At 53.7% G+C, this 15372-nt stretch overlaps 1 protein-coding gene across 3 annotated transcripts in view; it reads left to right on the top strand.

Annotated features, from left to right (window-relative positions):
• ARHGAP26 (Rho GTPase activating protein 26) overlaps window positions 1–15372 on the top strand; it is a 103907-nt gene that overhangs the window by 66535 nt on the left and 22000 nt on the right. For all 3 annotated transcript variants that reach the window (XM_059859895.1, XM_059859894.1, XM_059859896.1), the window contains exons 18-20: window positions 8924–9083; window positions 10458–10596; window positions 14956–15109. In XM_059859895.1, coding sequence (XP_059715878.1) covers window positions 8924–9083; window positions 10458–10596; window positions 14956–15109 — 453 coding nt within the window. The remainder of the gene's footprint in view (window positions 1–8923; window positions 9084–10457; window positions 10597–14955; window positions 15110–15372) is intronic.

Here is a 15372-nt window from a genome sequence, read left to right as displayed (position 1 = left end):
AAGAACAGATTCCTCCAGGTCTGCCTAGAGCACAGCAGGGCTCACGGTGCTCGGCCTGGGCAGCTCCGCTCCGCGCCGGGGCCGCGCTGCCCCGCCGAGCCCTGCAGGAGCTGCTCCAGTGCCCTCCACGCTGCCTCCGTGCCAGGCAGCTCCAGGACCCTGCAGGGCACCCGTGCAGGGCACCCGTGCAGGGCCAGGGGTGGCAGCTCCCCCAGGAATGTGCTTTTCCCTGCCTCGTTTTGCCGCTTTCCCCCGAAGGTGCAGCCGGCAAGGAGGCTGACGCCTCTTGGCACAGCAGGTCTGATTTCATCCCCGTGGCAGCTGTTTATGCTGCTGTCTGGTAACTATTCATTTGCTTGATTTATGTATTGCTTCCAGTAAGTCATTCTTGTCCAGGACGTTCTGGAAATTTCCACTAGCCACTGAGGGCTCTGAGATGCCCCTCTCTCGTGTGCTGCTCGCCTGATTTGGCTGCCAGAAGCAAACGGGGAGCTGGCTGGGCCAGGCAATGGTCCTCCTTGCTGCCTTTGGGAATGCCATTTTTATGCCCAGTGCCTGTTTCTGCTCCTTTTGGGTCATGGCAGTGCTGGATCCAGGCAAAGCCCTGGAGTTCAAGTGACCCAAAGGATCTGGGTGCTCCTGTGGCTGGTAAAAGGGAGGTGAGGTGGAAGGAGACTCCCTGAGGGAGACTCACTTGCTGCCTTGCAGGGCAGGGAGAATCCTGCCTGGAGCTTGCCTGTCCTGGGTCAGGTTCACGCTGTGCTCCTTTACCCCTTTTCCTTTTTCCCTGGTTGGAATGAGTTGGGCTATAAGGTCCCTTCCTACCCAACCCATTCTGTTGTTCCATGATTCTATGACTTGAGCTCTGGAGCTTGAGGTACCAGAGCCTGGTGGGGAACAGCAGCACCTTTGGTTTCCCCTTTGCTCTCCTCTCCTCTCCCTCAGGTGTTTTGGTGGAGGAGCCAGTGATGCTTCCGCAGAGGCGAGACAGCCCTGCAGGACTCTGTGCCTGCCCTTGCCAGCTCTGCCTCCCTCTCACTCCTCTGCTTTTGTTTTTAATATCAGATTCTGCAGAATTACAAACCACCACAAAAAGCCCTGTAGGTGTACGCTGGGTTTTTTGGGCTTGGCTTCCTGTAATGTGTAAATTAGCTAAAGGTTTTGTTCTGCTTCTGCAAATGAACTTTTAACCCCCTCTGTCTGGATGGTCCCTGGAGCAGCTGTGTGGGTGCTGGTAGCTTTTCCTTCCGTGCTTCTCTAAAAGCTCCTTGTATTTCATGCAGGCTCTCCAGTTTTTAGCTGGAGGGGAATGTGCCCCAGAGCCTGCAGTCCCTTGTTAGGTTCTTTTGCACCCACATCCTGCACAAGACTCGAGTCTGGAGATAGGATAATGGGGTCTTGGACTAAAGCTGGCCTCACTAGCCTGGCATGATGATTCAGCAGCTCGTAACAAAGCACCTGCTGGGTTTGCTGGGGAGTTTCTGTGGTTGAACATCTTTGCTGAGCTCCTCCTGGATCTCCAGGAGCAGCACCAGGCATTTTGCATTTCTCAAGTGTGAATTCTTGTGGGCTTGTGTCTGAACTTGGCGTTGTTGGGTAGAGGTTGTTGATAGCCCATCATTTTCTAATTGTTTATCACAGTGAAACTGAAACTGGATATGGAAAGAGGTTGAATTGAGAGTGAGCAAAAGATTTCCAATAACTGATTGGAGTCTCCCTGGTGGTGTCTGCACCATCCCCGCAGACAGAGTGGGATGGAGATGCTTCATGAGCACATCCTTTGATTGCTCTGCATGAGCAGACCCAGCGCTGAACCAAACTCAGATAGAGAGATTTTAGTCAGTCTTTCAGCAGAAGAAAGGAGGCTGGAAATCACCATTGCCAAGATATCTTTGAGCTGCAGTTTTTGCCAGGATGCTTGAGGGATCCCTGGCCTGCAGAATCACAGAAAGGTTGGGGTTGGGAGGCACATTTAAAGGCCATCTCCTTCCAGCCCAAGTGTGTGTGGCAAGGGGGGCTCAGAACAGGGGCAGTGAGGGGTGTTTCCAGTCACTGGGCAACACCTTGTCCCGCTGGTGAAGATGAGAGAAGCATTTCTCCTGCTCTTCACATCCTTAATTCTGAAAGCTCCTTGTTCCTATATTCCCTTTCTTCCAACACTGTTTTCTAGGAATTCAGTATTTTGGAGGGATGAGCTCCAACCTTGCATTTGTGACGTGAATGAGCTCCAGAATACCTGTAAGGGAAAAAGAAGGCCAGCCCCCCTCTGCTGCTCTTCCTTTGGCCGCTGCACTCCTGCCAAGGTGCAGGTGTGCACCAGCACCTCCTGCACGTGGCCCTGTCACCTGGCTCTGGCTTGGAATGGTTCCTGTGGGGCTGTGGGAGCTGCACTTGCTCACCCCAGTGCTGCTGCTGCCGGGAGGCTCTCTGGGAGCCCGTTTGCTTTGGCTCTTTTCCATGCAGCAGGTTGTAACTCCGGCGTGGCACTCGCTGTGCCGGCAGACCTTTCAAAGGGTTCCTTGTTAACCCAGACCTGGTGTCGGGCTCTCCTTGCCCTGCTGGCCAGGGGGGTTTGTTATTGCAGTGTGACAGCCCCACTGAGCTCTGGTTTTGGAGGAAAAGCTGCCCGTGCAGCAGGGCTTTGCCGAGGTGCTGGGGCTGCCACTGGGGTACAGTGGCACGCTTTGCAGCCGTGGCAGGCCCTGTTCCAGCCCCATCCCCGGGGGTGTTTGAGCCTGAGGCCCCTTTGCTGGCTGTGTTTGTGCAGGTGGAAACCATGGTGACATTTCACATCAGCTCTGGCCATGCCTGTGGTTTTCACCAGGGTGTCAGTGGAAACCTGCAATGCTGCCGTGCCGGGCACAGGGAATTGCCAGCCCAGTGCCACTCAGCTGAGGGTTGGTGAGCAGGGCTGGGGTCCCTCTGAGATTCCCCCCTCAAGCTCAGCTTGCCCAAAGCCACAGAGGATGGCTTTGGAAGCCGCTCTGGCTCAGTCTGGGATGCCTGAGCCGCAGCAGCGTTGAGCTCCCTGCGTGTTTCCCTGCAAGTCGCAGCACGTTTGGTATTCACGCTGATCTGGCTCACTGATACTGAACCTCACATTTGGCCTCTGTGTCTTCTCAGTGCAACATGAGCCCTTTTTTTTTTTGCCTGGGAGTGAACCCAAGCATCCAGCTGTGGCCAGATCCACCCAGGAGAAAAAGCGAGTCTTGTTGGAGCAAGTCAGAGCGCCCGGAGTCGGCGCAGGCACAGCTTTGGTCCCAGCTGAGCAGGGAACCCGAGAGCAGCAAGGGTTTTGCATTCAGCAAGTTTCCCCGTGTCTTCACTGGGAGGTTTTGTCATTCCCTGGTGATCTGTCCTCCTTCTGGATCCGCTGGCCTCCATGTGCATTGCTCAGGCTTGGCTCTGCTCTCTGGAGCAGTGGGGCTGGGGAGGCTGCAGAGCTGTGAGCCCACGGCTCAAACCGGGCTGCAGACAGCAGGGTCTGTCCACGTTCCCCATGGTCCCACTGTGTGCCTGGGTGAGCCCAGTGTGCTCCTGCTGCTCTGGGCTCCTCTGGCCCTTGCAGAGCTCCCTGCATCCAGAGCAGCCTGAGGAAGGCAGGCATGTCCTGGGTAAGCAGGCAGCATGAAGGGATGGTGCTGCAGGGTGGGAGTGTGGCATTTCTGTGCCTGTGTGCTCTGGCTTGGGAATCATGCAATCTTTAAATTTGGAAAAACCCACTAAGGTTGTAATCTCCAGCCATTCCCTCAGCACTGCCAAGGCCACCACTACCCATGTCCCCAGGTGCCACATCCACATGGCTTTTGAACACAAGATGAAGCAGAGCTGGAGGCAAGTGAGTGGGAGTCAGCCTCTTTTCCTGGGTTACAAGTGACAGGACAAGAGGAAATGCTCTCAAGTTGCAGAAGGGGAGGTTCAGGTTGGATATTGGGGAAAATTCCTTCCTTGAAAGGGTTGTCCAGCCCTGTCACAGGCTGCCCAGGGAAGTGGTGCAGCCACCATTGCTGGAGGGATTTCAAACAGTGCAGATGTGGCACCTGAGGATTTTGCTTAGTGGTGGCCTTGGCAGTGCTGGGGGTGCAGTTGGGCTCCATGATCTTGGAGGGTTTTTCCCACCTAAATGATTCCATGAGTCTTTGAGATACTCTTATGGGAACCAGGCTGGTGGCTCTGATGCCACATGTTCCTCTCCACCCCCTGTGCTGCCTCTACTCCCTCAGCTTTTTACCTTCCCTGTATGTCCAGAGTCAAAGGCGTTTAATTTCTGTCAAACTACCCTGAGCAGCCTCAGTAATTCTGGGGGTTGCTGGCCTCTGTGTGACTGGCTTTTCACGTTAAACTGGAGCTCTAGTGGTGGTGGCAGGCAGGGGATGGATTTTCACCTGTAGCAAGAGGAATGAGCTGCATTATTTTCCATCCTACGAGGAATTGCTAGGCCAGCCACAACAAGCACTTTGATGGCAAAGGTTTGTCCCAGGCATGGAAATAGAAACACTCCAGACTTTCCTTTTGTTCCCTTCAGATGGTTGTTTGCTCAGGGGTTTTGTTCTGAATCAGGGAAGATATTTGACCTAATAATGGCACTTGTGGCTGAGATTCAGATACATGCATTCTAAATATAAAATATGTGTTTATATATAAAATAAACACACGGTAGTGTATACATACATATAAATACATCTATAAAATACATGTAGGAAGTGATTCCAGACATGGGAGGCAGGAGTTCTGTGGGAGCAGAGCCAGGAGCCCCTGTGGCACCCACAGGAGCTCTGACCACGCTGGAATATTTACTGTTCCCTGCTTCCCCTGCACTGAACCTTGGCTACCAGTTACCCCGTATTAAATTGTGTTTGGTCATGGCAGTGATTATACAGTATCCAGGCAACCCGGGCATAATCTAATTTAACACCCAAGATGGATTTACTCCGCTGCTGTTCTCCTTTGTTGTGCTGGAAGGGAGTGAGAAGTGAGTGGTGTCCAGGGACACCCTGGGAATGGCCTGGGGGCTGGTGCTCCCTGGGCTGGGCTGTCCCCAGGGCATGGCAGGGCTGGCTCCCAGTGACACCAGCTGGGTCTGGGTCAGCACCAAGTGGGTCAGGTCTTGGTGGAGCTGCTGGCTGGGGAGGCCATGCTGAGCACAGACCCTCCCACACCCCCAGGCTGATCTCCCCTGATCCCCAGGGAACCATCCTGTGGTGCTGCCAGGGGAAGGACCAGCCCAGAGTCCCAAAGGCACTGTGAGCAGGAGTGAAGTGGAGAGGTTCTGCACATTCCTCCACCAGTTGTTGCTTTCTCCTGTGCTGGAAGTGGCTCCTGTAAAGGGGGGAGCAGAAAAAGCACCCACAGAAATGAATGGTAGTGCAGTTCTCTCAGAGTGCATCAAGGGCCGGAAGCAGACAGCAGGTTAAAAGGAAAATACAGTGACTGCTTGGAAAACTTCTGAAGAGCAGCTCAGGAATGGCACTGACAGTCCCTGCTGAACGGCCCCAGCATTAAGCCCACTTTGGGCTGAGAACAGCCATCTTTAGAAACGGCAGCGTTATTTCCTAGTACAAAGGATGATGAAGAGGTATAATTTAGAGTGAATTATCCTGTGGGTAATGGATGGGGAATTTGAAGGATGTGAAAGGTGAATCATGTTTTGGAGCACGGCTGTGGTGACCTGGTACAGGGATGGCTGTTGCTGGAAAAGTACCCGGGGTGCAGAGCAGGAGTTCATGTGGCCCTGAGGTAGATTCCAGAAAGGAGCCAGATTGCACAGCTGCAGGACAGCTCCCAGGCTCCAGAGGCAAAGCAGAGCACACTGAGCAGGGCGAGGTGGGGGAGGCCAGGGCCAGCACCCCGTGGGTGAGCGGGCAGGGCCGTGGCTGGTGCTGTGGGACCATGTCCTGCCTGGGAAGCCATTAATAGCCCACTCTGAAATAATTGCCAGGACCACGCTCAGCTGCCTGCCTGTAATGAGCTGATGACAGTGCAATTTATTAGAGTGATGTAGGACATGGTAACGGTAATGAGAAATGGAGGCACCTAATTTTGTGCGACTTAGATCAATTCAGTTGTTTTTTTATAAATGAACATTGTTTCACTAACCACAGAAGATCATTAAAATTATTATTTTATTAATGCTTCTGAAAGCCATTTGGACTGCAGCTGCGTTTTTCCATATCCAATTAGGAGCATGTGAACGTGTGTCTGAAAGGCAATTTTGCAATGCAAAAATGTCATTGGGGTTTGTGAGTGATGTGGGTGGGAGTGGGGGGTGGGTTTGTATTATTTAGTATTATTTATTATCTGTATTTGTATTATTTAGTATTTAAGCATTATTTAGTGTATCTTGTTTCGTATTGAACCTGTTCTGCCTTTCTTGCTGCTCCATGAGGTTGTGACTCCCTCAGGAGAGTTTGTTTCCCCTCCCAGCTCGGTGGTGCTGGCATGGCCATGAGTGAGCTCTTGGCTGGGGTGAGGATGAGGATGGGGATGGGGATAGGGATGGGGAGAGGCTCTGTGACTGCCCAGGGGTGGGATGGCCAGCCTGGCTGAGTGTGAGCAGCACGTCACCTCTGGTGAGGCTGTCCCCTCTGGTGACACTGTCCCCTCTGGTGACACTGTCCCCTCCGTGAGGCTGTTCCCTCTGGTAAGGCTGTCTCCCCTGGTGAGGCTGTCTCCCCTGGTGAGGCTGTCCTCTCTGGTGAGGCTGTCCCCTCTGGTGAGGCTGTCCCCTCTGGTGAGGCTGTCCCCTCTGGTGTGGCTGTCCCCTCTGTTGTGGCTGTCCCCTCTGGTGAGGCTGTCCCCTCTGTGAGGCTGTCCCCTGGTGACACTGTCCCCTCTGTGAGGCTGTCCCCTCTGTGAGGCTGTCCCCTCTGTGAGGCTGTCCCCTCTGTGAGGCTGTCCCCTGGTGACACTGTCCCCTCTGTGAGGCTGTCCCCTGGTGAGGCTGTCCCCTGGTGAGGCTGTCCCCTCTGTGGCAGAGCCCTCTCTGGGCCAGCCCCCCTCTCCCAGCCATTTGTGACCCCGGGGATGCCACAGGCTGTGATGAAGCACTCCGAGTCTCCTGGCAGTGGGGCAGTTATGGGTGAAGGGAGGTCCTGGCAGCTCCCGAGGGCTTTGGCCAGGACCTCCCACTCTGAGCTTGGATGCCAGGTGCACACTCAGTGGGGGCACACTCTGCCTGTTCCCCAGGGTCAGATGTGCACCAGTGTGAGGCTTCTTGCCCAGGCAGTGAGTAGGGCTGGTGCTGCTGCTGGGGGGAGCTAAGCCAGCAGCCCCAAGTCCCTGAGCCCCCCTTGTGATGTGCCCCTGTCTCTGCCTGAGGAGCTGTGTGTAGGGATGAGTTCTTGCTGGTTCAGGTGAGATTTGGATGGAAAAGGATGGAAGGCATCTTTTGTTTTTAGCCAGCCCGGGCTTGCAGTGTGCTGATATGTGCTGAGCTTGCACACAAATGTCTTGACCCCAAGATCAATGGTAGAAACTCACAGCAATAAATTTTAGGATCAGTTCAACAAGTGAGTGTGAGCCTCGCTGTGTGCTGGCCTGCTGCACTTGCCCAGGGAAACAGGAGAGAAAGAGAAGGAAAAGACATTAAAACTCCCTCAGGCTACAGCCATGTGAGCACACAGCCCAAAGCCACCACATTTCCTGGTTGAAGAGGTCAAGGGCAAACCACAAGAAAGACTCCTGGGGCTGCAGGGCTGCACTGCAGGTCATGGGCACACAGGTGTCCCCATGTGACTCAGCAGTGCCCAGGGGGCACACAGGTGTCCCAGCAGTGCCCAGGGGGCACACAGGTGTGACTCAGCAGTGCCCAGGGGGCACACAGGTGTGACTCAGCAGTGCCCAGGGGGCACACAGGTGTCCCAGCAGTGCCCAGGGGGCACACAGGTGTGACTCAGCAGTGCCCAGGGAGCACACAGGTGTGACTCAGCAGTGCCCAGGGAGCACACAGGTGTCCCAGCAGTGCCCAGGGGGCACACAGGTGTGACTCAGCAGTGCCCAGGGAGCACACAGGTGTGACTCAGCAGTGCCCAGGGGGCACACAGGTGTCCCAGCAGTGCCCAGGGGGCACACAGGTGTCCCAGCAGTGCCCAGGGTGCCCAGTGAGCTCTGTCCTTCCTGGAGAGCTGAGCACCTGCAGCCCAGCGTGGCTGTGGGGTCCTGCCTGTGTCCCTGCTGCTGTGTCCCCTCGGGGCGAGGCAGAGAAGAGGATGTGTCCCGTTAGGGCTGCTGGGGCTTTGCCCCCCTAAGACCAGGTGCCAGCTGGAGCTGCTCCAGGGGAACCCCTCAAACAGCATAAGCAGGGTGCCCCATCCTCAGCGTGAGCTGCTTCACTTTGCTGAGCTGCTCTGTGCCCTCCTGTGAGCTGAAAGAGACGGAGGTGGTGAGGAGGAAGGCTTGAGTGTCCCTGGGTCCCCATCTTGTGCCATGGAGAAGGGAACACATGGGGATCTGGGGGCAAAGCCCCATCTTGGCCTCCCCACCAGCCTGGCTGGGCCAGAGGGGACTGACCTCTGGTGCTGGAATGGCTGGGAAGGAATTGGCCTTTGGAACATATGAGGTCACTCATTGAGTTGGAGAGCAGCATGTGTCAGAGGTCCAACAATTTGTTTTCAGAAGGGTTTTAAGCATTAATGATTCAAGATGTTTTCCTGGGAGTGGTTTGCAGCATGAGGCTCAGTGGCTGGCTCGGGGTTGAGGTTTTATGGGATTAGTCAGTTCGTGGGGGCTGAAAGGTCCCCAGGAACACAACAGTTAAATTTGTACTTTTCCACATGGCTGAGCCTTCAAGGAGCTCACCAGGAGCGTGAAAAATGTAAACAGCGTTGTGAGCCTTGTGCCAGCCACGAGGCAGGGAAGGCAGGGAGGGGGTTCCCTGTGGATTAGTTCCATCACCTACTTCACTTTCTTTCTCTTTTTTTCCCAGAGTTGCAGATAATCACAAGCAGAACCTGATGACTGTTGCTAATCTGGGTGTGGTGTTTGGGCCGACGCTGCTCCGACCTCAAGAGGAAACCGTGGCTGCCATTATGGACATCAAATTCCAGAACATTGTGATTGAAATTTTAATAGAGAACCACGAGAAGGTAATGGCTTCCCTTGCTTCTTTCATGTCAGGGGTTTATGGAAAGGAATTGGTCTCTCTTTGCCCATGGCAGCCCCCTGTCCATGGCCAGTGGCACCACGGTGGGGCTGTGCTGGGGAGGGGGCAGCTGGCACCTGGTTCTTGGGCTGTGGCTGTGTAACCAGTGCTGCTGGTAGCCAACCTTGTTTATGGTCATCTCAGTGTGTCAACATGGCTGTGATTCCATCACAGAAATTCCCTTCCTCCCCCTTCCCACTGTGTGATGGGAAATTGTCCTTGGTGTCAAGAGAGATGAGTGCTAAAGCAAGCCAGTGAGATGCACACCTTGGCTGGCTCCTACTTTGCTGACTAAAAACTCCAGGCTTATCCAAGTACTGGCTTTATCCACACTGGTGATCTGAATCCTGATGCATTTGTGTTCGTTGGCCATGGATGTTGGGGTCTGCCAGTGGAGCAGTGGTGGCTCTGTGGGGCCAAGGTCCTGGCCATCCCTCCCTGGCTACATGAGCCTTTTAAAAAATACCATTTTCTTCTAAATGCAGCCAGTTCCCTGATGATGATCTTTTGTTAGTCTGGTTTTGATTGGAAAGGAGTAATGGATTTGTGCATTTGGGCAGTGAAGGCAGCAGTAGAAAGCAGCTTACCCTGGCTGGGGTGGCATCGTGGCTCCAAGTCCACATCCAGCTCTGTCCTGAGCAGAGAGCTATGCCAACGTGTGCTTTTCCTGTTGGGAAAGCCTGGCTCTCTGTCTGGCAGGGGCAGGAGAGCAGGGAGGACACTGAGGAGTGGGTTTAATGGACTCTCAGCAATGGAGAGGGGCTTTGAGAGAGCTGGTCTGGAGGGGTCACTGCCCTTCTCTGAGCCTGCGGGGTCTAGAAAAGGAGCAGTACGTAACCAAGTATCAGCAACCAGCAAGGCTGCTGCCCTTTGGGTTCATGCAGTTTTAAAATTTCATCCCCTTGAGAAAAATGCGATTACTCAGTTTTCTGACAGCTGTAGCTGGAAGTTGCAAAGACTTTCCCAAGCTGGTCTGCAGCCGTGGGAGCGTGGGCGCCGGGTCACGCAGTGGGGGGCACACGGGGGACACTGCTGGTCTGTCTGGGCTGCTCATCATCACCTGCACCCCCAAAAAGTCAGCAGAGTGCCAGAGTGTCAGGGTTCTTCACAGCTTGCAGTGTCCCTCTTGGTTGAAAGAAGGAGGAGTGCAGACAGAATGAAAAAGTGGAATTCAGGAATCTGTCCCCAAAACGTTGCCCTGCTGAGTGCGTGTCTTCCTCAGAGGCTGCGCTGGGGAGCGGTGCAGCCCAGGCAGGTGGGCAGCTGTCCTGTTCCACGGGGTGATGCCAAAGAACAACTTGTTTATTATTTTTAACAGATATTTAACACGGTGCCAGAGGCTCCGGCGCCGAACTCGCAGCTGCTGTTATCGCGCAAGAAGAGCACGGAGTCGAAGCCTCCCTCGTGCAGCGAGCGCCCGCTGACGCTCTTCCACACGGCCCAGCCCAACGAGAAGCGTGAGTGCCCTCCCTGCCCTCCAGCTGTGCCCTAGCCATGCCTCACAGACTGCCATTGCCCTGCCATTGCCCTGCCTTGCCCTGCCATTGCCCTGCCATTGCCCTGCCATTGCCCTGCCATTGCCCTGCCATTGCCCTGCCATTGCCCTGCCATTCCCCTGCCATTCCCCTGCCATTGCCCTGCCATTGCCCTGCCAATGCCCTGCCAATTCCCTGCCATTGCCCTGCCATTGCCCTGCCATTGCCCTGCCATTGCCCTGCCATTCCCCTGCCAATTCCCTGCCAATTCCCTGCCATTGCCCTGCCATTGCCCTGCCAATTCCCTGCCAATGCCCTGCCATTCCCCTGCCATTGCCCTGCCATTGCCCTGCCATTGCCCTGCCATTGCCCTGCCATTGCCCTGCCAATTCCCTGCCAATTCCCTGCCATTGCCCTGCCATTGCTCTGCCATTGCTCTGCCATTGCCCTGCCATTGCCCTGCCATTGCCCTGCCAATTCCCTGCCATTGCCCTGCCATTGCCCTGCCATTGCCCTGCCATTGCCCTGCCATTGCCCTGCCAATGCCCTGCCATTGCCCTGCCATTGCCCTGCCATTGCCCTGCCATTGCCCTGCCAATGCCCTGCCATTGCCCTGCCATTGCCCTGCCATTGCCCTGCCATTGCCCTGCCAATGCCCTGCCATTGCCCTGCCAATGCCCTGCCAATGCCCTGCCATTGCCCTGCCATTCCCCTGCCATTGCCCTGCCATTGCCCTGCCAATGCCCTGCCATTGCCCTGCCATTCCCCTGCCATTGCCCTGCCATTCCCCTGCCATTCCCCTGCCATTGCTCTGCCATTCCCCTGCCCTTCCCGTGCAGTTTTCCTGCTGTCAGTGGAAGGGCTGATTCCATAACAGGGTCAGGCTTTGCTTTCCTCTGCTGTCGTGTTGGTGGGGAGTGGAATCTCTCTGGCATCCTAGCCCTTAACCGGGGCTCGACATGAGGCTGCCCTAGCACGGGATAAAGTGTTGCTGTCCCCTCCCCACCTGACGGGCCCCTGCGTGTCCCCTTCTCATGTTCCTGGGCCCGTCATCGCTGCCATCAGCTGCCAGGACGTGGTGCCACACCTGTGGCAAGGGCAGCCACCACAGGGCAGCCCTTTCGGGATGCCCTCGGGCGCTTTGCCTTTTACAGACAGGAAAACTCGGCCAGGAGGTTCGGCATTTTCCTGAGGATTATGTGCCATGGCAGTTCAAAAATGTTGGAGCTCATCTTTCCATTTCTGTCACTAATTGATGCTCCAGATATTTGGGTGAAAGAGCCAAGGCCCCAGCCCTGCCCATGGGGTGGCAGAAATGTGTCTGCTCAGGCTGTTGTTTCATGTTACAGAGTAAACCCAATTCCCAGCTCTCTGGTTCTTCCTGCCCATGTGCTCCTGGAGCCAGCCAGCTGCACCCAGGGAGCTCTCCCAGTTTGGTAAAAAAAGCAGGAGAGTCTCCTGGTGAGCAAGACAAGCACAAGTGGAGCGAGGAGCAGGGGAGGGCTGGGGATAGCCAGCTCCCCAGGGTGCACAGAGGGGTTGCTGTGGACTTTGCTGACTCTCCAAACACGTGGGTTTGTCTGATTAAGTTACTGTTAACTACCAGGCACTCTCCTTTCGGAGGTGTCGGAAAGATCCGCGTGGGTTTGAGGAAGCAGTGGTGGCCCCGAGCGTGCTCTGGAAATGGTGTGGGACGACTCTCGGTGAAGCCTCAGATATCAAACGCTGCTTTTGAAAACTTTCAGCCCCAGTAATTTATCTGCTGCTAACTAAGCAGTGGCTTGTCAGCCTCCAGGCTCTTCAGGCTCCGTGTGCTATCCTCCCTGTGCCTGGGAGAGGATCTGAGCTCATTTCTTTATTTCTGCATTCATTTATTCCCATGTGAAGCAACATTTTCTTGGTGTTCCTTCTGACAGTCTATAACCTCCTGTGTCTTTGGGAAGCCACTACTGTTTTATTTTCCTTCCCTGCTGCACATCATGAGAAATATGTGAGGTTTCCTTTCTTCTTCTTTTCTTCTTTCTTTCCTTTCTTACTGGTCTGGAGACAGACCAAGGCTCTGAAGTCAGGGTGTAGCACAAGAGCTTAGGCAGCAGCTCAAGCCCAGTTGAGCTGAAATTGAAAATTGAAGCTGAAGCTAAAAATGTTCTAAATGGGAGCAGGGTGCACATTTTTTAAGACTGGGAGCAGTTTGACATAAAAAGAAGTGGAGTGGGACAGTGGATTTTCCATCACTTGAAACCTGTTCATTGAAGTCCAATATCTTTCTGTTTTCACTAGCACTCGTCATACCAAGCTGTGTCTAAGTCAAAAACTATCATGTTCAACACGCAGGGAGCAGATTAGATAATCATGATTAATCTATGATTGTAGTGATGATTTTGTTGTTAAACGTTTACATTGTTATCCACATCTGACCCAGGGAGCAGCTCTTGTGACACAAGTGTCACCAACACAGCAAACACCATTTTGTTCCTTATCAGTTCTTCTGTCATCCCCTCTCTGCTCCCTGGGGTCAGTGTCACCAAGGTGCCCTGGATCAGTTATCAGGGTTCCTGGAGACAAAGCCTCTGGTGAGGCTCCGCTGGCTCTGCCTGCCTGACTTCCCACTAGAGACAGGAAGTTTGGGTAAGGAGTGAAATGCTCTTTTCTATGCAGATTGGAAATGCTCTTGAGCTGATGGGCAGCTCTGCTCCTGCAGCTGTAAGACCAAATCAAATCTTCCAGCAAAGAATCCTTCATGTGAGCTTTCAAAGACACGAAGCAAAGTACAGTTTCAGCCTTTTAAAAAGGAGGAAACAAAATGAAGCAGGAGTTTCAGATTCTGCCATTCATCTCCTTTCCCCCTGAGCCGAGGCACTTCCAGCTCTGTGGCTGACAGGGACTCTGCTCTTGGCTTGTGGCTGCTGTGGAGATTAGAGGGACAATCCACACTGAGCTGCCAAGCTTATGGAGCTTATTCCCAGCCTCCAGCCTGGGGCAGAAGATGTTTGCAAATAATGAGCTGGTGTCAGTGCACGCTCCAGGGGCTCAGGTCAGCTCCTCAGGGCCTTGGGCTGGCTGGGCTCAGCACAGGCAGTCCCTGGACTTGGCCAGCTGTGTACAGGTGGCCTCTCATGGGCTGCCTAAAACTTGCTCTGCCAGATGCAGAAACAGAGGGATTTGGGGTTTTTCGGTCCTTAGACAGCTTAATTTCTTTATTTCTTCATCTGCTGGCTGTCACATCTGCCTGTCAGTATTGGTGGAGGTCAGTACTCTGCTTTTCTTCACTTTTCCCTCTTTGTCTTCTGCATGGATCATCTTTTTCATCCCAGGGTGCTGGTGCCCTGAGGGTTGAACTTTTGCAGAGCTGGGCACAGAGCAATGTCTGTGCTGCTTGTTCCCATGGTGGCTCGTTGCAGATGAAGATTAATGAAATCCAGTTGCAGGAACACATTGACATGTGTCAGCATCACACATCCTTGGCTCACCTCTGGAAGTAAGCTCAACCTGAGCTAAACCAAGCCCTGTCCTACTGCCCTGCAGGTGCTGCTTCTGTCCAGGTACCTGGGAAATGCAGCAGCTCCAGAGCTGATGTGGCATTTCCCTTTGGAGTGGTGGCAGAGCTGCACCAACACCCCAAGACAAGCGTCCTGCCAGACTGTTTTACAGCTTCTCCTTTCTGCTGTGTGCTCAGGATTAACCTTTCACACAACCCAGGAGTTCCTCTTGCACTCTTTTACCCCCCTTTATATGTGCACAGGATACAAATTAGTATTGCACATTCTCTTCACTCAAAAAGAGGTGGAATTTAGAGAGATCGAGAGCAAGGATTCCCTCTCACTACATGCTTTTGGGTGGTAGTTTCACCATGGTATTGTGCACCAGAAAAATAATTTTGGAAAGAGGACTCTGTGTTTTCCAGCTGGTGCCTGTCTTTCAGGAAAGCAGCATCCCAGAAGCAGCCACTCTCTGCCCAGGGCTGCTCTCGTGCCATCAGCCTTGCTAATTGCTTCTCACAACTGCAATTACTGCTCCAATGGCAAAGGCAGCTCCTGGAAATGAGTTAATGGGATTTTGGGTGGCCTGGCAGAGCTGGGGAGGGGGCCTGGGCGGTGGTGGCTCTTTGAGATGCACAGTGTTGTCAGTGCTCACTGCACCTGAAACCCAAAGGAGCCAAAGAGTACCTGGTATTTCCTGTGGTTTAGTGTAAATGTGTCTGTAACTAACTGAGCTCTGGGGACATGTCCCTGTTTGCACTGGCTCAGGGGTTCCTGGGAATGCTCCATGCTGTCAAAGCCATTTGCTCTTCGCTTTGTCTGCAGTGGCAGCTGATGATTCTTGGGTTTTGGTGTTTTTTAGAGGAGAATAGGAACAGCATCATCAACTCCAGCCTGGAATCTGTCGTCTCTTCAAATGCAAACAGCTTCCTCAACTCCAACAGCGCTCCCCAGCCCAGCCTGAACTCGAGTGATCTTGAACTAGAAGTAATTAAGCCCAACAGGCCAAATTCCCTGTAAGTACAATGGTAATTAGTGTTTTACAGACTCTCCATTTTTAATCCTTAATCAGAATTGTTTCTTATTCTCAACCTCAGCAGTCTGCTGAAGAATACAAGTTAACATTTTAATTTTTAATGGGCACCAAACATTTGCCTCCGTTTTTAACTCGGTCTAAGCAGTGGAATTAGTTACTGTGGGTTACATCTGCCTTGGGTTCCAGCTTTGATGGCTTTGCCCATGTGGAATATTTTTGAGCAGAACTCCCCAGTGCTGCCCG

Source organism: Haemorhous mexicanus, chromosome 15, assembly GCF_027477595.1.
Source record: "Haemorhous mexicanus isolate bHaeMex1 chromosome 15, bHaeMex1.pri, whole genome shotgun sequence".
NCBI lineage: Eukaryota > Metazoa > Chordata > Aves > Passeriformes > Fringillidae > Haemorhous > Haemorhous mexicanus.
Note: the sequence above shows the minus strand (reverse complement) of the source record. Positions and strands in the feature narration are given on the sequence as shown.